Genomic DNA, 19,212 nt, shown 5'->3' on the forward strand with positions numbered 1-19,212 from the left:
ACGGGATGTTGATATGGCATATAGAGCATCATATACCAAACAATGATTACAATACTGATTTACTAAGGAAGAAGAGGAAGTCATGATCATGGAAAGCACAAAGTGCTAGTGGGTTTGTTTTTGACTAGCTACTGCTATGGTCCATATCAATCGTAAGCGTGGCATTACGCGTGAAATAAATAGAGAAAAAAGGTTTTCTTTTGGAAGGAGTCGACGAAGAATGAAAACACGTAAACCGTTCCATCATGGGTAGCGTGGATATGTAAAATAAAAGGGCGGGGGTAAAATGACACCAAGGTGGGGAAGAAAGCAATCAGATGGAATAGATGTTGACCGGACGGGAAATAGCGTCCTGAACATACTATCCCCACGAATACTCTCCCACACCTCGGTTTGAGGAGAAAGAGACGGAGGTTATTTAAGGGTCGAGTTTCATCTCAGACGACTACCCAACGAGAGAAGAAGGGGATAAAAGGTGGGATATCATCATCATGAATTGGCTACGTCTAACGCACCAGCTTATTTGAAGACGTGGCCGTCAGCGAAGGGGTACTCCTTGCCCTCAATGACAACGGGGGTGTCCCAAGCCCACTGGTCCTCAATGAGCTTGCGGTCCTCAGCGTTGGTGTGGTCGAGCTTGCGGAACTCGTAGCTCTCCCAGTCGGGGCCGACCTCGAAAGCGGGCTTGAAGTCCTGGCCGCGGACCAGGAAGACACCCTGGATGACGCAGTCGTAGTTGGCACCGTAGACGGCCTGGGCACCGAAGAGGTACTTGCGGGAAGCCTCAAGACGGGCGTGGAAACCACCGATCAGGTTGTTGGCCATGAAGGTAAGCTTCAGCTCGTTGTTGTACTTGTAGTTAACGGACCAGAGGGAGTACTCCTCGGGCTTGTAGTTCTGCCAGAACCAGGGCAGAGCAACGGGGCGGGTGTCCTCGTTGGAGTACTGGCGCTTCCACTCGTCAAGGACGAACTCGGAGCGGCCAAGAGCCTCAAGGGGGTGCTTGGGCTTCTTCTCCTCAGCGGGCTTGGGCTCAGCGGCGGCAGCGGGGGCAGCCTCCTTCTTGGGCTTCTCCTCCTTCTTGGGGGGAGTGTACTTGATGCACTCCTCGACGAAGACGGGGTTCTCGAAGACAGCCTTGAAGGCAGGCTGGTTGACGATGGTCTTGTACCAGCGGGTGATGGCAACGTTCTCGTCACGGTACTTCTTGTCCAGGACGGTAGCGAAGGCACGGGTGAGGAGAGCGGCAGTGAAGTAATCAGCCAGGGAGATGCGCTCGCCAACAAGGAAGGTGTTGGCAGTGAGGTGGGTGTTAAGAACGCCAGCGTTCTTCACAGCAGCCTTGGCAGCATCATCGACGTTCTTCTTGTTGTAGGGGTCGAGACCCAAGAGAGGGCGGCACCAGGCACCGAAGCGGGTGACAATTTCGGAGTTGGCGAAAGACAACCAACGGAGGATGGAAGCATAGTCCTGCTTGGTCTTGCCCAAGAGGGTGGTCTTCTCGTTCTGGGAGGTCACTTTTATTCGAGTCAGCATGAGGTCCAACAAAAGACAATTGCGTGATCATCAAATAATCAAAACGAAATCTCTTCACTACCCCAAAGTGGGGTAAGAGATGATTTTCAGAGTCAAACGTTATCAACATAATTTATTTATTTACCAGTTCTGACAGGGATAACTTGAAATAAAATGCTCATCATAAAAAAAAAGGGAATTGCAACGCGCAAGGCGTATTCAGGGTAGAACGTACGGTAGACAGCGATGGCAATGACCTCAGACAGAGTGTAGCCGTTGGCACCCTCGAAGGCGGGGATCTTGCCGAGGGGGCTGAGCTTGGTGTACTCAGCAGACTGGTTGAAAGAGGCAGCAGAGTTAGCCTCAGTCTTGACCAGCTCAACCTCAACGTCGTTGGCCTTAGCCGCGACGAGGCAGGCAATGGTGCGACCGTTCTCCTATGGAGTCGATTAGCAAGGTGTTCTCAGCATAGCAGAAAGGAAGCTATTCAAAACCCTGTGATGGGAAGAACAACTTCCTGAACCAGGCACAAACACATACAGGGGAACCGTAGAGCTTTCCGAAGGCCATTGTGAAGGATGTGTGGGAGGAAGATGAGGAGGGAAAAGAAGAAGAAGAGAAAAAAAGGGAGAGGGGAGGGGAAAAAGAGGGAGAAAAAAGGCGGCGGCAGCTTGTCGAGGGGCTCGAAACAAATTTGTGCGAATCAGACCGCTTCGGCCCCGGAGCAACCTTTGCTGCCGGATGCACGTGATCTCTCCGGCGAAAAACCTCAGGATAGCAAGAAAGTCGAAGGTTCCGGCGAATCTTGTCGGTTGGGTCCGTTGGTGTTCTTCGTCCTCTTGCCTCCCTTCCCCCCATTCGCCCTTCTTCTTCTTCGCCTCACATTCCTCCAGGCTCCCCTTTGCCAGCCGGTCTGCAGCATCATGGCCTGGCAAAGCCCCAATGGCCTTGTGCACGCCATGCACTCCATCCGTCGAGCTGCTCAATTGCGGCCTTTTATCCAGCGCTCCGTGATCTCCGCATCATCCCCGGTCTCCTCTCCCTCCACGCCGGCTCTCCTCCAGCAATGCAAGAATGCCCGCAGCTATGCGACAGAAATAGAACCCGTTGCTGCTCCCCCCATTGACCTCGACAATTTCATCACCAGGCCTGCCCGCATCATCCCCGTGTCGCCGGCCTACTTCTCCGGCAGCCCCAAGTTTTTCGACCATATGCTGAAGCTGGAAGCTCTTCTGGCCAAGTATGCCGCATTACCGACGGTGTCCCCCAGCGAAGCCCCCAGAATGGCCTGGTTCAAGCTGCTCCAGTTCCGTGATGCCGTGGGCGAGCCCGTCCCGACCAAGAAGTACAAGGGCCTCATCAAGCTCCTGCAGCGTCTCAACCGCATTGACCCCAATGTTGCCCCGGAGGAGGTGCGAACGGCCCTCAACTTCTTCCTCCGTCCGGGTAATCCGTATGGAAACAAGCCCGCCCCCAGAACGGTGGATGAACAGGGCAAGGCCCGTGGTAAGGGCAAGCGCAAGGCGTCCTCGGCGGTGGTGCACCTCGTTGAGGGCGAGGGTGAAGTGTTGGTGAACGGAAAGACGCTGAACGAGGTGTTCCCTCGTCTACATGACCGTGAGAGTGCTGTCTGGCCTCTTCGGTGTACGTCACGGCTGGACAAGTATAACGTGTGGGCTACCGTTCGCGGTGGAGGAGTGACCGGTCAGGCGGAGGCTATTACACTGGCTGTTGCACGGGCTCTGCTGGTTCACGAACCTGCTCTTAAGCCTATCCTGCGGAAGGGTACGTATCTCCGACTCCCGACGAATTGGGTCGTGGTGGAGCGAATTGCTGACCGATTTATTTTCTTACAGCTGGTGTGGTTACCGTGGATGCCCGTCGTGTGGAGAGAAAGAAGCCCGGTCATGTCAAGGCCCGCAAGATGCCCACCTGGGTCAAGCGGTGAAAGCATACCTGCCTACCTTACGTCCAGCTTCTTCTTCCCTCCCTCTGTTTCATTACTCATGTCCCCCTCTCTGGCCTTTTGGAGGGATTGTTTCTCTACCTGTTCTCTTTTCCCTCCCCTTTCCCCCTTTAATTTCCTTGATTGTATTATTCCACTTGGCCTTGTGATTCTCGACGAAAGTATATCCTGTATTGCAAGCATCTCAACCCGGTGTCACGAGGATTCGTTTCAGGACACGACACTGCATGTTCTCGGCGACAAGCATGTAACTATTGGCGTTGAACAATTGAACCGAAACTATAAGTGTAGACCATCTGTGCGACGGGGGTGTTGAGCATGATTGGACGTGGTAAAAATGCCCCGTTGACTAAAGAGGATTATCCGAGGGTGACTTGTTTGTCCAACAGTACTTGGGGTTTTGTGGTCAATGAGAATGGTCTCTTTCCTCCGACCGTCTTGTCACCACCCCTCCTTAAGACAAAGGGGGGTTCCGTGGGAAGGAATGGAGGTCAGTTGTTGGCCAGCAGGACGGCCAGACCCGTGGTCGATATAGGGGAAATGTAAAAGGGGGCACATAACGCGATCCAGATGTACAACATAATCTACTGTATAGTAGGCGCAAACACCGTTAGCCTCTAGAGAAAAGGCGCCGAAGATCCTTCTACCAGATTGAACGCCCCAGGCGAGTTAGTAGACGCTCCTAGGTAGCTAGCCAGTCTGATGATCGCCTAGATAGGTTGCGGAATTGAATCCAGCCTGATAATAGTAGCGACCAGAATCTCTCGTTACACAGGGAGCCCCAAGCGGTCGGTAGTGTCGAACCCCAGGACGCGACTATCCATAACGTGGCGCCCCATTGATCGAGGACTGGAAAGAAGGAAAGACGATGAACCGGAAGACACTCTCTGCTTTCCACTTCCTTTCTCTTTCCCCCCCTATAGAATCGAAGGAGACGGGCTGGAACCGGATGGTGGTAACACAGAGGGCGAAGCGAGGCTCCAGATGAACGAGATGAGACTTTTTTACTACTCCCGGGGCCCGGACGACGCGATAGGAAGGTATATACGGCCGGATCATTCATCAAATGGGTGAGGTTGGTTGTGTCGTCATCCGTTCGATTGGGAATTCCCTCCATCATGATTGGGGCGAGCATTTATCTGCCTGCTGCTGTTGCGGTCATGGCCGGCGTCATCTTACATCCTTGTGTCTCGGGAAGTCATGGGATCCTGGAAGTGACTCTATTGGACGATGCGATCGAGATCTAAAACTAGAGTATTCGTCAGGGTGTGGCGGAGGAGGGGAGCAGCCAGGGAGTTGGTCGACTAATTGGACCAGGTGGAAGCAGCATCGGTCTGCGCGGACCTATGGGGCGGAAGAGTAAAAGAGCTGCCTTGACGATGCTGATGGTAATTGATAATACTGATGACTATACCGGAGGAATATGGTAGAGGAAATAAGGGAAGTGGTCTTGTGTGTGGAGTTGAGCCCACCGCCGATGTGCGAACCAGGTGGAGATGATAGTCCCGCGCATAATCGCATTATGGCCTCTGCGCGGATATGTTGATAATTGGGATTCATGCGATACGTTTGGTGGGTACATTGTTTTCATTATTCACCAGACCATTCCAGCTCTGCCAGTGGGCGTGTTAAATGATCAAGCGCATGCAGTTGTGTAGACGAGCATCCGATTGATACCGAAGAGATTGTATCTCCAGATATCGCCGAGATTAGCGTCGTATAGAGCGCCTTACTATACTGCTGCACGCCAGCTTGGTCGTAGCTCCCTGAGTCAGCGGCTTCATTAGGACAATGACAGGACACTCGGATCCACGGCTGGCACGAGGAGCAGCTGTCAGAACAAGCACGAGGCAAGGTCATCGTATGTCGCCTGTTTCCATTGTCTTGGGCTTGGAGATCATCGTTATTGAATAGCCACTAAAGGATGCGATGGTCGACTGATGATGCGATCCTGAAATTTAGTGTGAAAGTGGTGAGGCTGGACCCGCCTCACTTTCATTCACTTGAACCTTGGAAAAGAGGTCCTATGAGCTCCGTATATCCCTCAAGAAGACTCGGACCCATGATTTGGAATCCCTTTATGTGGAGACGCCGTACTTTCTGCGCATGCGTGGGGATCACTGCACCCCCCAGGTCTGGCTTTAGTTTCTGACAGGCCCTAAATGCAGTGCCGGCTCTTCGGACGCCGTTCTAGTGCACGCCGGGCTTTCCCTCTCTGTCACGCCCTACCACTTAGCGCTCCGCTGGTGCTGGTAGTACTAATATTCCCCAAGAACCATGACAGAAAACAATTGAAAATAAGAACGTAGAACACATCTAACCCAAAATAAAAAAAAAAAAAGGAAAAGGAATTAGATCAGACAGCCCGGCCACCTTGCGCTGCAGACTAAAGTTAGCTTGCTCCAATTGCAGTGCTGCAGATCCCCCCTGTTGCCCCGACAAGCGTGGCCTCGATTGGTCGCTGAAGGTGCACGACCTTCCCAGCAGGCCGGAAGGTGTGCGACCCGGCAGCTTAGCCAGGCACGGCACGATCATTGACTTTAACCATCGATTGAGCGACTTCAGTGGCTGTAGGGTGATCCTTGATTGGGATCGGACCAAGCAGAAGTCTGCAACAATCGACAGAAGTTCCTGCGAAACCTGGACCGTGCTGGGCGGTGGTAGCTGGATGGCTGCATAATGCAAAGACCATTATTCTCCCGACCCGGTTCTCCATACTTGGTCTATGCTGCTGGGACATCACAATTCGCTGCGTTTAAGCATTTTGGTACACAATAATGCACTGATCGATCCACCATCCAGCTCCCCGGTGTCGTCTAATCCCAGAAAGCGGTTCTTCCCGTGGTCCTAAGCCGATCTTCGTAAAGTTCAGTGGCCATGGCGGTGGGTTTCCGTGGAACCGGACCGCAAAAGTAGCACTGCTTTTTGCCTTGTTCTGGGTGTTCCTTCGGCTGCTTCCAATTTACTTTTTTCTTCTACTCTTTTCAATACAGATGGGCGTAGATCTCCCCGGCTTGCGAACCCGATCCAGAAGACTGGTACACGGTTCGGTGCATGGACCAGAAGACGATCACCCAAATAGCGTTTCGGAAGGGCTTAAAGTTGACTTTAAAGGCTGTTCGGGGAAGTCGGCCCAGCAGGTGGGAATCAATCAATTGCTCAATCGATTCATTGATTATAGAGCGAGTGGACGGATCCCCGAATTTGGAATGAGGACCAGGGATTCTCAGGTAGTGGTAAAAAGTTGAAAAGCTGAGGTTAGCCCGGACGGCTTTAGTCCCTGACTAGTAGATACTAGAGAGGACTTAGAGGATCCATACCTGGGTCAGTACATATGTGGTTAACTAGCTATGGGCCGTCCCCTCTTGGGACAAATAACCTTAATCGAATCCTCCAAGAAGCAATCAGAGGGAAACCGGACTGTAAGACGAGGAAGTGCTGGCCGGTTGCATGAACGGATAGTGTGATATGGAGATGTAGACTAGATGCTGGAGAGTCGGGTTCGAGCAGGTACTTTTCAGCCCCGAATAGCCCCGCGCGCCTCGTGTCTGACTGATCTTCAGCACGATTGCAAAGTTCCTTGGCTCCAGAATTTTTCTTTTCTTTTCTTTTGCTTTTTGTATTTTCTGATTTTATTTATTTTTTTCCTTTTCGCAGGAATGCGATGGATCTGAGGCGGCTCCTGTGGGGGCCACCATCGTAACTATGAAGTGATCCTAGTGATCCTCCTGTCTGTCGCCCACTCTCGCTCCACATGCTCTCTCTCACACTCACTTTTCTGTCTCAGCACTACCCATCTTCCGTAACCTTCTCTCGCATCCTTTCGCCATCGTACCGGTGGATTGGTCCGCAAAAGGAATATGAGCTGATCAATTAGTTCCAACAGAAGGAGCCATTCTGGGTTCGCATCAGTGACTGATACCGTTTCGGGACATAGTGCGTCCCATTTGGATGGATCAATCAGTTCTCCACTTTGCCGTGGTGGGGGATTTTTCAGGAGGAAGAGAAGGAGGGTGGAATTCAAGGAAGATGATGATGAACAATGAACAAAAGAGAGTGGAATAATTACTAAACCATACAAACAATCATGCTTTGCTCTTTCCGCTTTCTTTTCGTTCTTGTTCTTGTTGCTGCTGCTGCTGCTGTGGTTGTTAGGTATTGAATTAGGCTCAGCCTGCCAATCTATTTGTGACCAAAACACACAAACATCCCCCTACATTTTAACCTAAATAATCGAACCAAATGTGACATGATACAAATTGAGAAAACAGAAAATAAACCCCCAAGATTTAAATTAATTGTTCGTGAAATTCAAATGATATTCATTCTCCACTCAAATTCGGAGAAATAAAAATAATAAAATAAAATCAAAATAATTAAAAAATGGAAATAGAAAAAAAAAGCCACTGCAGGGAAAATGGCAGGAGGAAGAAAGGAAGAAAAAGAAAAAAAGAAAAGAAAACAAAAAAAAAAAAAAAAAGCCCTCCTGCATCTGATTTGATTGCTGGTTTAGTCTCTGCGTTCCCTCGTTTCTTTTTCCTTCATCCCAGGGAATTCTTCCATCTCGGTGGGCTTCGTTTGTTTTTTTCGCCCTCGTTTCTCGCGCGTTCTAGTCATCGCTGATGTCTTATTCGTTTCTTACTTTTTCATCGGGTCTGCAAGTCTCTCGGATGGGTCCATTATGCGCGCGTGAAGGAGGGTCCCTCAGCCTGTCTCTTGGGCTTTCCGGTGCCCACTTGGGAGGGTGAGAAGCGACAAGAGGCATGACTGATGGAGTGACTGAGGAAGTGACTGACTACTACCTACTGACTACTGACTCGGACTGAACCTGATTCGGCCTGATCTGATTTGAGCTGACCCGACTTGATACTGGCACCCTTTTTCTTCTGTTTCATGGTTTCCTGCTGTCCATCCCGACTAACCTGATCGACCGGCCCCAGAGGCTTTCCAATAATTCCCTGCGGATCTTCCGGCCTGTTGCTGTCCCATCAGCCTGGTTGCTCGATGCTATAAGTAATCCGTGCATCCCAACCCTCTCCCGGTCCGCTAATCCCCCACTTCTCCCCTCCTCGCTTGCCCTCATCCATCTTCTTCTTTCGTCGTCATCGTCGTTGTCGTCGTTGTCTTCTACTACTACTACTACTACTACTACTACTACTACTTCTTCTTCTTCTTCACCCTCCTCATATATCTATTTAAGTCTTCAGGGTCAGAAGATCCGAAGTTATTCTCAGCCAGTACTGGTCTTCAACTGAGATCTGGAGCATAAGCATATCCATAGTCCCTCTCTTGTCGACCCCACTAGGTTCCTAATTCCTGGCATCACCCTATCAGTCTTCATTATCGTCTTGTGGACTATCCTATATCGGGCTTCCTTTCTTCTCTCCAAGTGGGTTAGAAATACCCCTCCTTTCGCTTGTCCTCCCCCCGCGCCATCCCAGTCTTCCACATAGATCGAACCTGGGTCGTGCGATTCACCCCCAATCCAGGGTCAAGCCATCGCCTAGGACAGATTTCTGGCTCTTCTACAAGGTGCGCAAACCTCCATAGTAGACAAATATCCCCTGCAGGTATATGTCTGCATTCATGTGGTTTGGCGACGACTGATCGGTGGGTGACTATCTAGATCGCGTGCGCTGGTTGTACCCGCGTCCCTGCGCTGAAGTGAAACCGTGAGACCCTCCGCGCGCTTACCTGCGATTCTTGTTGGCTTGGATCTCAATTCCCTGCTAGCGAGAAAAGCCACCGAGCGAATAAGCTAGGGCATCCCACCTCCTACCTCAGAAACAGCCGATCGCTCCCTCCCGCCAAGCTGGAATCCTACGTGAGCCCGCCTCTCTCCCCACTCGCGCATTGGTCTCTCGACCTCGATCCAGTGCGTGGGGGTATGGATGGCGAGATCCGGCGCATGAAGCAGCATGATCCTCACACCCGCTTTGCGACCAGAGCTGGCATGTCCCGCCGCGCGGCGGATCGCTTCAGACAGACTGGAGTGCCATCCGCACGGGGAGATCCCTCTCAGACTACCGGGCGTCCTCGAGTGCCCACGTACATAGACTATGGATACACCGACACTTCCTTTCATGGCGGTTCGCTGCAGGGGGATGAGTTGCAATCATACACACCGACGTTGCGCGACCAACAGCGCCAGCATCAGCCGGTACACCAGCCGTTAGCTCCCTACGACTCCGAGATGGTATACAACCTCAGCCAGCAGGACCCGGGACAAGCCCCGTACGAGCTCGTCCCACCATACCCGGCACGGCAATCTGCAGCGATGGAAGCACTGTCTAGTCAGTTTGGTGTTCCACAATATTTCCCCCCAAATGAACCGACGGCCACAGGGGTTCCGGCTATGGGTCCGCCCTACCTGTCATCGCAGCTCCCTTTGTCCGCTTATAACCAAGCCAGCGCCATTGGACGCTCGAGCGCTCCGCACGTCTTTCCCGCAGCTATGGCCGAACTGACTCCAGTGGGAGCGTCTGGACGTTTGGAGCAGCCTCCGTCGCTGTCGCAGCAACAACAGCAGCAACAACAACACCTACAAACACCGTCCCGGGTGGGGTCCGAGTCGACTGGCCTGAAGGAAGCGTATGCTCAGTTCCAACGAGCACTACGAGAGACATTCGATAGTACGCGCGCCGGCCGATTGGTAGAAGCTAGTAGATCACTCTTGGAAATCTCCGAGTGGCTTGTGACTAATGCGCGGGAGCTCGGTATGTCCCCTTAGCGTTTTCACCAATTCCCACGCCAATGGGTTTCTTACCCACCCTCCCCCCTCTTTAGCTCCTGGCCCGGACACTACCTGCATGCACCTAAAAAAGCATGGTTTTTGATTCGCACTCTGCTTGACGCACACAGCGAGACCGGGGTTTGAGCGACTAGATTCTGAACCTTGAGGCTAATTCATATCTATCAATAGGTATCCTTCGGGATGATCAAATGCTACATGCGGATCGACTACAAATTTGGAATGATTTCAATATTTGTTGGCTAGCGGTATGCCAGAAGCAGAAAGATTTGGCTCAGGAACTGCTGCAAACCGGTCGTCAGCCGCCCCAAACTAGTCTCCTCAGTGGCGACGCCATGGACAATATGGGCAAGGAGCTGATCCAGTTCTGCGATCGGATGGAGCCCCATGGGCTAGTTGATTACCAAATGGGGATTTGGGAGGAGGAGATTCTTTCCAGTGAGTGAATCTCTAGAAAAGTTTCTACCCATTATACCGCGGAGGGTTACTAACGCGCTTGATAGTCATGGGCCAATGTCTGGATATTGTCGAAGGCCGACCGGACGTCTTCCGCTCCCAAACCGCTTCGCGATGACGGGCATGCCCTAACCTGGGGGTGCGCTTTACCGGGTTGGATGCTGGACGGACGCCTAGCGCAGGCTCGGCTGGATCGTACTTTTGTGATGGTGGCGGGCCTAGTGCCCCTAACGCAGGGACTAGTTTAGTCTAGTGGATGGGAGCAAAGCCAACCCGACGCCCAGCGCGGACTATCGATTGATAGATCGCGGCGTCCAAGTAAGCCTCGTCACGACTCGTGGCTCACGACTTTTCCTTGATCCTCTTTTTCCTCTTTCGTTCTCCTGACCATGCCGTCGGTAACCCCCAAAAGTCTTATCCACAGTTTTGGATACGTCGGGCGTGTTCAGGCACCGCCCCCACTCCATGCTCGCCCCTCGTGTCAGATTATTTCCCGGGCCAGGATTCCGCCCTATTGGCAGGAGAGGATCTGGGTATGACAGCTGAGGGAAAAAGAGCTGGACGAAATAACAAAATATAAAAAAAAATGCAGAGAAATCAACAGGGCACTTACTTGCTGCCTAGACGGCGTTTGAAGGGTTATGAACACTCCACATCTTTGTTTCGCATTTAGGGGGGCAAAGATCAGGTCGGGCGCAATGGGGTTTCAGGACATAGACCTGGACGGGGGGTGTGAACTGCTTTACTTGGTTGGGATAAAGGTCGTTGGTGGCTGTGTGTGACGCTATGTGATGGCTTAAGTGCGGCTGAACCGGACCGGATCCTGCGACCAGAGGTTCATCCATCTTTCCATCTTCGGTCAAATACCGAGGAGTGATGAATTGATGCCCGATGACGATGGACAAATAGGCCATTGACCGGGGCTGATGTTCTCGATTGTTCCACTGTTTCATTGAGATCCCGGGATCACCTCAACAGATCAGGCGGATGGGTTTCAATTCCTTGTACGATAGTGTCCTTTTTTTCATTTGTTTGATTTCCTTTGTATTAGTTTAGTCTTCGAGATACCCAACTTAGTAGTTATAATAAACCTAGTATTAGTACTTTATCAGCAGTCTAGTCTAGTTCACAGCCCAATCATCCCACCAACTAACTCAAAAACAAACATAACGACAAGGATTAGAGAACTAATAGAAGTGAAAGAAAAAAAAAAAGTACGTAAGATTAGATCCTGCAGACGCACCCAGCAAGCAAGCAGGCAAGCAAGCAAGGCATGGCGGCATCGGCATTTCTACCTAGTGCCTACATACATACATACATATGCAGCATGAGATCATCACCTAACTACAAAATAGTAACAACTACGTAGTTATTCATGAAAGGTACTTCTCCAGCCATTACTAGTACATCATCATTGAAACGTCAAGAAATAATAAAACTCGTCATATATTCGCAAGGATCGGACCCGGGAATCAGGGAATAGTTGCAGTAGTGGGAAACTTTGAGGGTTGGGTACATACATACATACATACATGCATGCATGCATGTACTTTTGTGTTGTGTTCAGCTGGGGTGGGTGGGTGGTGGGGATTGAAAGTATGGGAATGGATTGGTGGGTACGAATGATTAGTACGTAGTAGGGGAGATGGGTACGTATAGTTGGATGGGTAGTAGTTGTCGGTTGGGCAGGAAGTGAGATTTTGGGGTGCTTGCTTTGGTAGGATAGGAGGTGGTACTTGTGCTTTGGGAGTTGAGAAATACGAGTAGGTGGTTATGAAGTGAGCCATGTGTATTGATAGACTTTGGGATAATCATATAATTCCGAAGTACGAGGTAGATGAGAGATCTTTCTGGTACCAGGATTTACTACTATGGCTGAGTTGACAGGTACTACAATTTATCCCGATTATCGTAGTTTTGGGCAGGGGTCGGAACTGGGTTATAGTAAGAGGAGGATAAGGCGAAGACTAAGGTTTCTACCTAGTTACAATCTCTGTTGATTGTGTCATCTTGGGCATAGATAAGAATAATAGAGGAAGTAGGTGGCGTCGCAGGAAAAGTAATTGTCGATCCCATAATACCAGCAATGGGGACTGGATTAGTCGCTGTCCCGACCCTGCAAAAATGTTGCATATTCAGCCAACTTCTGTAGTGCAATATCCATACTTCGTCCGGAATATTGAACCCCAACCACCGTCAGTTTTTCTGGGCGCCCTGTAACAGTATAAGAGAACTTTGTCCCCTGCACAGGATCAACGATAGGATCCCGCAACAGCGCAGGAAAATGTATCCTTCCATATTGCCTCTGCGTCGTATATCCCATCAGATGACGCACGGAAATATCGGTGAGTGATGAGAATTCGGAAAGAGTCCTGAAAATGGCTGCCCACGCCCCAGAACCAAGAGTGAAAGAGCCGAGGTGTATTTTGACCAAGGTCCGCTTGGAAGAAAATAAAAGCCTGATCAGATCCTGGTCTGAGTCTACGTTGCCACACATCAGATGCAGCTCTTGTAGTCTCAGGGGAGGCCGTGTCGTCAAAGACATTTGAAACATAAGAGGCGCCGCGCATTCGCCAAAACAAAAATCAATTGTCAGTCGTTCTAAGCGATTCTTTGCATGGTGTATGAAGTGTACCACAAAGTTAACCTCTCCCTCTTCTTCCACTTCAAACTTGAACGTGAGGGCTTCCAGAGTAGAACAGCACGTAGTGATGAACTTTGGGTCGTGGAGGAGGCCGTTGTGAACGCGGGACAAGTCGAGATGGTCGAGCGAATAGAAACCTGGCCGTTTGAATAGAATACTAAGCTCTCGTATTGGACGCTCTATTGCAATTAAAATGCTGAGCAGGACTGTGATAGTATCATCAGGGGTTGTTTTGTCGAATGGGTCGGGGCCATCAGGGGTATTCCATTTGTGCAGATGAAAAGACTGGCAATTTACTAGGCGCAGTAAGACTCCTTGCCACCTTTGAATAGATTCTTGTGGAATAACAAGGAGTCCAGAGCGATGATGTTCCCACGTAAGTCCCGATCCTATGATATCCTCTTCTGTGCCATCAATACTTAATGTTTGGACGAGGGAACACAGTTCTTGATTCCGCGATAACGAGTCAAGTTTTTGAAGTGATGTAAGAGACAGGTCTGTTGTTAAGTTTTCGAGGTATTTGCGAAATAGAGGAAAGGTGCAGTCGTAAACGGTTTTGCAGGTGAGACGGAGAGAACACAAGGCTGAGCAGTCCAGGCAGGCGCCTATTAGTAGCAACAGCTCAGCTGGCAGGGTGCAAATAGGAAAAGAAACGAACCTTGACGGACTCATAATGATTATTCTGAGAAAGGAGGAAGAGTATAGGCGCTTCGGCAAGGCTGAGAGAAGTGATATAGTAAGTTGTTAACTACTATGGAGGACGTCCCCGCATCCTAGATTACATCAGCGGGGACAGGAGATCCTTCCTATTTAAGAATTGGGCTTGGAAGGGTCATTCAAAGATTGTAGGTGTTTTCATCATCTCTATGCTTATGCTGTTTCGAATCGGTTCTCAGAAGATACAGTATGGGGTTGTCCCTCTAGGCTTTTCGTGAGTGCATACTTACATACATACAACATACCTAGGAGACATGAATTAGAAAAAGCTTTAAGTGTATGCTACTCATTTGACCGTGGTACTCCCTCCAAACGAATAGAGAGGCGCACCTAAACTGCATCTTCGAGGGCTGCGATTTCCCAATCCAGCAGTAGTAAACACTTTACCACATCCGGTTAGCGGGGATCCTTCGGTCTAGATAGTCCCATCCTTGCTCACTCAGCGACATGCGCACACGTAGCCTAGACATTTTAATTCTATATGCCTTTCGAAACTTCTGGCACCTGTTGTGGTGTCTGATGCACTAAGCAATTTGCTCTGCTGCTGAATATAGGTCTCTGATTCCTCCATTCTGACTGTGTCGAGATGCGAAATCCTCAATCCCTGAAGAACAATACACACCTTACTAAGTCCCTGATTAATGGACTCGAAGAGAGTAATTCGCGTCTGAACCGGTCAGGAAAGTCTCGCATAAGACACTGGGCTCCGAAAGTGAAGACCGGTTGTATGACTTGCCGGTAAGACTTATATTTCTGCCGCTGGGACATGAGTTGTTGATACAGGCAGGATCCGGAGAGTGAAATGTGACGAGACAAAGCCCGTGTCAGTAAGCTTCTCTGGCCGATCATATTAAAAGTAGTAAAGTCAGAGCCCGCTGACGGTTATGACTTTGCAGTTGCCAGCGATGCTCTTCTACCGGAAGAAAGTGCGATGGCTACAATTCAGTCCCCCGAGGGCCGCCCACTACGGTCCTCAGCGTGGTACAGATGCCTTCCTATTGGGCGGTAGTATCAAGTAACCCTGTAGAAACCGAGAGTTTTCGGTTCTTTCACTCAGTCACTACCCCCAATCTGGCTGGCTTCTTCGACCAGGGCCGCTGGGCTCGCAGATTGCTCCAAATGTCGCACCGATACCCGGCCCTGTGGCATGCCATGACTGCGGTGGCCTGCATTCACCGAGACTTCATAGCTAACAGCACGCCGATTACCATGTCAAGGATGCAGGATAGCCCCCAGGTGAGGCTGGCGTTGCAACAGTGGAACAAATCCATCCAAAGTCTGCAAAAACTGTTGTCAGGACAGGTTTTGACCAAATTCGATAGACTGGTCATCCTGAGTGTTTGCATCTTATTTATTACCATGTCAAGTCTGCAGGGCCGTCTGTGGCAGGCTTTAGTGCACATCAACGGCGGACTGAAGCTAATTCATCAGTGGAATTTGGCGGACAGAGGTGAAGACCAGAGAGATGAGGATTCAGATCTGGATGTGTTGCTTGTCTTGTTTACCCAACTCGACTCACAAGCGCGCCCCTACCTTCCTAGTCTTTCGAATAACCTTCAATGGACGGACAAGCAGATCATTTTGTCGTCGTCTACCACCCCCTTCAAGTCTCTGCTAGAGGCGTGCGTTGCCTTGGAGGTGCATTTCAACAGGATGATGCAAATATTTACCAACAATTCCATATATATTGATGTTCCAGATGCTGGGATGCAGATCAAGAAACAACAGTGTCTTCTTGGTCTTACTGAATGGGATACCAGGCTTGATAAGTATCTCGGAATAATACCGCAGCTAGAAGATGAGAGGCCTTTGAAAGTTCTCTATGTCCGACGCAGACTCGCACAAGTGGCACTGTCTATGGACCTGACAAAAGGCGAACTAGCTCACGATGACTTCGTCGAGGACTATGCATACATGCTCGAACTGATGGGCGACATTCTAGGAGACCCCATGGATCCATTTAGACAGCCTGCCTGCAAATATAGACCAGTCACAAAACATGAGCTTCCATCTGGAGACAATCACGACGGAGCCATTATTCTTAATTGCATTCCGCTGTCGCGAACCAACAATCAGGCGGCACGCGATCCGTCTACTCCGACAGTACCCAAGGCGCGAAGGCATCTGCGAAGGGATGGCAGCTCTTAAGATTGCGGAACGAGTAATGGAAATTGAAGCGGAATGTTTGTCTAGCCCTGGAAATGCTTGCGCTCATGGGAAGTGGATATGTGAGAACCACCGAGTTACTTGGCTACAATTCTTCCTGGTTCATGATCGGCAGGCGCGGACTGTGGTGCACACTCGGGAGGATCTGCTGCACGGCCGGCCCGGAAGAGAAATTGTGACGACGTATTGGTGATTTGCTTATATCATAGATCTGAATATAGCTAGACGATATACTGCACAGGCTACTGCTATGGCTTTTGAGGAAGATGACAAGGATGTATAGCACATTAATGAGATATGACCAAAAACTGAATGATTGGTAATGGTAGAGACGAACATACAAAAACTGTAATATCTCATAGCGACATAATCAAAATTACATATTACCAATGTATCAACAAATTATCCATCCTCCATTCTACCCTTCTTCTTATCAGTAACTACTACCATTAATTTCTTCCCCCCACAACTGTAACCATCCCAGTCCTAAAAGAAGCATCGGGAACAGTACTCGAAGGAGTAGTAGTAGCAGACGACGACGACGACATCACTCCCACACAAACCTCCGTATCAGGAACCAATCCCTCAAGACAGTTTCTCTTCCCCGAGAGAGCCGGATTCCAGGTATACAGATCTGCCATGGTGATGCCGTTGAAGTGCATGATGTCGTAGCAGTCGTCGTGACTGTCCATACAAAGTATATTAGTTAGTTATAATGTTAACTGGGAAATGGGGGAATAAGGGTAAAAGGGAGAGAAGGATTACTCACATCGACACAAGCCACCATTTATTACAGTCCTTAGTAACTCCCGATTGACGACGCGGACGGGCCGTGGGGAAGGTCATGGCAGTAATTACGGGCCTTGTCCGGGTCTTGGGAGTGCTGGGGTCGGCGACGCAGTAGTAGTAACCGTTCTATTTCATATCGCGAGCTGTGTTAGATAGCGGGACAAAAATGAAGGAAGAAAGAGATGGGGAAGGGGAAACACGTACCTCCAAACCATAGCATTGAACACCGATATCAGGATTCCACGCCACGAACTGTGCCTTATCGAACGTGCCAAACATCTCCACGATCAAGTCGCACGTATCACCATCATCCTTCTTGTACCAGGCCGTGCAGTTCTTGGCTGTGCCTGGCTTTAGCGGATAGGGCTGATTAGTGACGGTGGGCGGGGCGGGGCGGTTGGTGTCGTTGTAGGCTGCGATGCAGTAGGAGTAGCCTGGTAGGATACCGGAGCAGTCTGCTTTCAGGGCCGGGTTCCATTCCAACAGGAGAGGGAATTTCAGCATGGGGTTGCTGGCGAGGATTTGGTCGCAGGTGTCGGACTGGTGTTTTGGTTGGGTTAGTATTAGTGTGTATGTATGTTTGTGTGGTGGTAGGTAGGTAGGTAGGTAAGGAGACTTACAGGCTGAGCTTCGTAAAAGGCAGAGCAGCTTGGGGCGAGACCGGGCTGGGTTTTGGTGGGTGGGTAGACGGATGTCTCCGTTGGAGTGGGACGCGGCGTCCAGGGAGTGGGATCGGGGACTGTGTCGTTGGTGGTGGGATAGATTATGGTTAGAGCGGGGCGTTTGATACCCACGCACACCCAGTAGCCGGCGATGGGGTAGTCGCAGTCTGCTTTAAGGTCAGGGTTCCATTCCAGTCTGGGGTTGTGTATGTTAGTTAGGGCTGACTCGGGTAGGATGGATGAGTACTTACAACTCGTCCATGGTAATGCTGTTGCCGTGGCGCTGGTAAATTGATCTGCAGGTGTCTCCTGGCGCAACCAGATACCATTTGTCACAGTCTTTGGGCTGGCCGGGATGGGTCTTGGTCGGAGGCCATGCGGTGTCAATGGGAGTTATGGTCTGGTTATATGACGTGATGGGGTTGCGGGTTGAGTAGGTCGCGTTGGACGTGACCATTGTGCTGGGGAGAGGGCTAATTGGTGGGCGTGAGCTAGGAGTAGGTGTGATAGAGGGCGAACGGAGGGTTGTTGGGGTTGAAGTTCTCGGAGTGGTGGGAGTGGTAGGAGTACTTGGACTAGTCAAAGTAGTCAAACTTCTGGAACTTGGAGTTGAAGTGGTGGGACTGGAGGTGGTAGAAGGTTTAGAAGTCCCCAAGGTGGTCGAAGTAGTCAAAGTGGTCGAAGCACTTGTAGTCGAAGTGGTGGAATCACTTGAGGTCGGAGTGGTGGGATTAGATGTGCTCGATGGGGGCAGGGCCGTTGTCAATGTAGTTGAAGTACCGAGAGTTGTAGACGGGCTAACAGTTGTAGTCACAGTGGTAGTAACTATTACCGTAGTCTGACCATTCGAAGTCAAGGTTGAGGTCAAAGTAAGTGTGGTGGTGAACGTGATGAAAACAGTCGTAGGTGACAAACTCGTCGAAGTGGTCGACGTGCCGGTAGTCCACGTACTCGAGGTAGTAAATGTAGGAAGGACAGTTGTCGAAGTGGTCGACGTGCCAGTAGTCCAAGCAGTAGAAGTGGTGGAGGTTGGAAGGGCAGTTGTCGAAGTGGTGGACGTAGTCAAAGTGGTTGAACTCGTTGACGTCGAAGCCGAAGTCGCTGTCGCTGTCACAGTCGAAGTCGAAGTCGGGGCAACCGGACCAACGCCCACGCAGTACGCATAATCTGCCCAGAAATTGACCAAGCAGTCCAGAGAGACAGCCGGATTCCACTGTTGAAATTGCTGGGGACTGATACCAAAAGCCTTCTCGACTGTGTAGCAAGTATCACCCTTCTTGGCAGTATAAAACTGAATGCAGTTTGGGGCAATTCCTGGCATAGTTGGGCCATGAGGACCATCTGCGGCCGGCCCAACACCCACGCAATAAGCATATCCGGGCCAGAAGTTGACCAGACAGTCCAAAGAGACAGCGGGATTCCACTGCTGAAACTGCTGCGGAGTAAGCCCGAATGCTTTCTCTACTGCATAACAGTAATCTCCTTTTTGGGCAGTGTACCACCGGTTACAATTTGCTGCAATGCCAGTCATGGTTGGGGCATGAGG

General features: G+C 50.4%; 6 protein-coding genes across 6 annotated transcripts; 3 read left to right on the forward strand and 3 right to left on the reverse strand.

Moving 5' to 3' along the window:
* Positions 1 to 64: 64 nt before the first annotated feature.
* On the reverse strand, positions 65 to 2,142 carry BO88DRAFT_407057 (putative translation elongation factor eEF-1 subunit gamma). The gene is made up of 3 exons (XM_025707324.1): positions 2,056 to 2,142; positions 1,751 to 1,952; positions 65 to 1,517 (listed from the first exon to the last, which is right to left on the reverse strand). The coding sequence occupies exons 1-3, from the start codon at positions 2,083 to 2,085 to the stop codon at positions 520 to 522; spliced, it is 1,230 nt and encodes a 409-aa protein (XP_025559913.1). The 5' UTR covers positions 2,086 to 2,142; the 3' UTR covers positions 65 to 519.
* A 296-nt stretch (positions 2,143 to 2,438) lies between these two features.
* On the forward strand, positions 2,439 to 3,463 carry BO88DRAFT_346888 (mitochondrial 37S ribosomal protein uS9m; the record flags this gene model as incomplete). The annotated part of the gene is made up of 2 exons (XM_025703356.1): positions 2,439 to 3,300; positions 3,372 to 3,463. 2 exons carry the CDS (start codon positions 2,439 to 2,441, stop codon positions 3,461 to 3,463), a joined length of 954 nt encoding a protein of 317 aa, XP_025559914.1.
* Positions 3,464 to 9,055: 5,592 nt separating this feature from the next.
* BO88DRAFT_445750 (uncharacterized protein) lies at positions 9,056 to 11,297 on the forward strand (the record flags this gene model as incomplete). The annotated part of the gene is made up of 4 exons (XM_025710234.1): positions 9,056 to 9,072; positions 9,272 to 10,197; positions 10,404 to 10,670; positions 10,736 to 11,297. 4 exons carry the CDS (start codon positions 9,056 to 9,058, stop codon positions 10,804 to 10,806), a joined length of 1,281 nt encoding a protein of 426 aa, XP_025559915.1. The 3' UTR covers positions 10,807 to 11,297.
* Positions 11,298 to 12,786: 1,489 nt separating this feature from the next.
* On the reverse strand, positions 12,787 to 14,004 carry BO88DRAFT_346991 (uncharacterized protein; the record flags this gene model as incomplete). Its single annotated transcript, XM_025703361.1, has 1 exon — positions 12,787 to 14,004. The coding sequence occupies one exon, from the start codon at positions 14,002 to 14,004 to the stop codon at positions 12,787 to 12,789; it is 1,218 nt and encodes a 405-aa protein (XP_025559916.1).
* Positions 14,005 to 14,635: 631 nt separating this feature from the next.
* On the forward strand, positions 14,636 to 16,408 carry BO88DRAFT_428060 (Zn(II)2Cys6 transcription factor; the record flags this gene model as incomplete). The annotated part of the gene is made up of 5 exons (XM_025709054.1): positions 14,636 to 14,787; positions 14,837 to 14,876; positions 14,946 to 15,054; positions 15,107 to 16,038; positions 16,067 to 16,408. The coding sequence occupies 5 exons, from the start codon at positions 14,636 to 14,638 to the stop codon at positions 16,406 to 16,408; spliced, it is 1,575 nt and encodes a 524-aa protein (XP_025559917.1).
* Positions 16,409 to 16,664: 256 nt separating this feature from the next.
* On the reverse strand, positions 16,665 to 18,123 carry BO88DRAFT_347104 (LysM peptidoglycan-binding domain-containing protein; the record flags this gene model as incomplete). Its single annotated transcript, XM_025703364.1, has 5 exons — positions 16,665 to 16,899; positions 16,985 to 17,130; positions 17,209 to 17,544; positions 17,625 to 17,862; positions 17,918 to 18,123. 5 exons carry the CDS (start codon positions 18,121 to 18,123, stop codon positions 16,665 to 16,667), a joined length of 1,161 nt encoding a protein of 386 aa, XP_025559918.1.
* Positions 18,124 to 19,212: the final 1,089 nt, after the last annotated feature.

Source organism: Aspergillus vadensis (assembly GCF_003184925.1).
Source record: "Aspergillus vadensis CBS 113365 unplaced genomic scaffold BO88scaffold_22, whole genome shotgun sequence".
NCBI classification, from domain to species: domain Eukaryota; kingdom Fungi; phylum Ascomycota; class Eurotiomycetes; order Eurotiales; family Aspergillaceae; genus Aspergillus; species Aspergillus vadensis.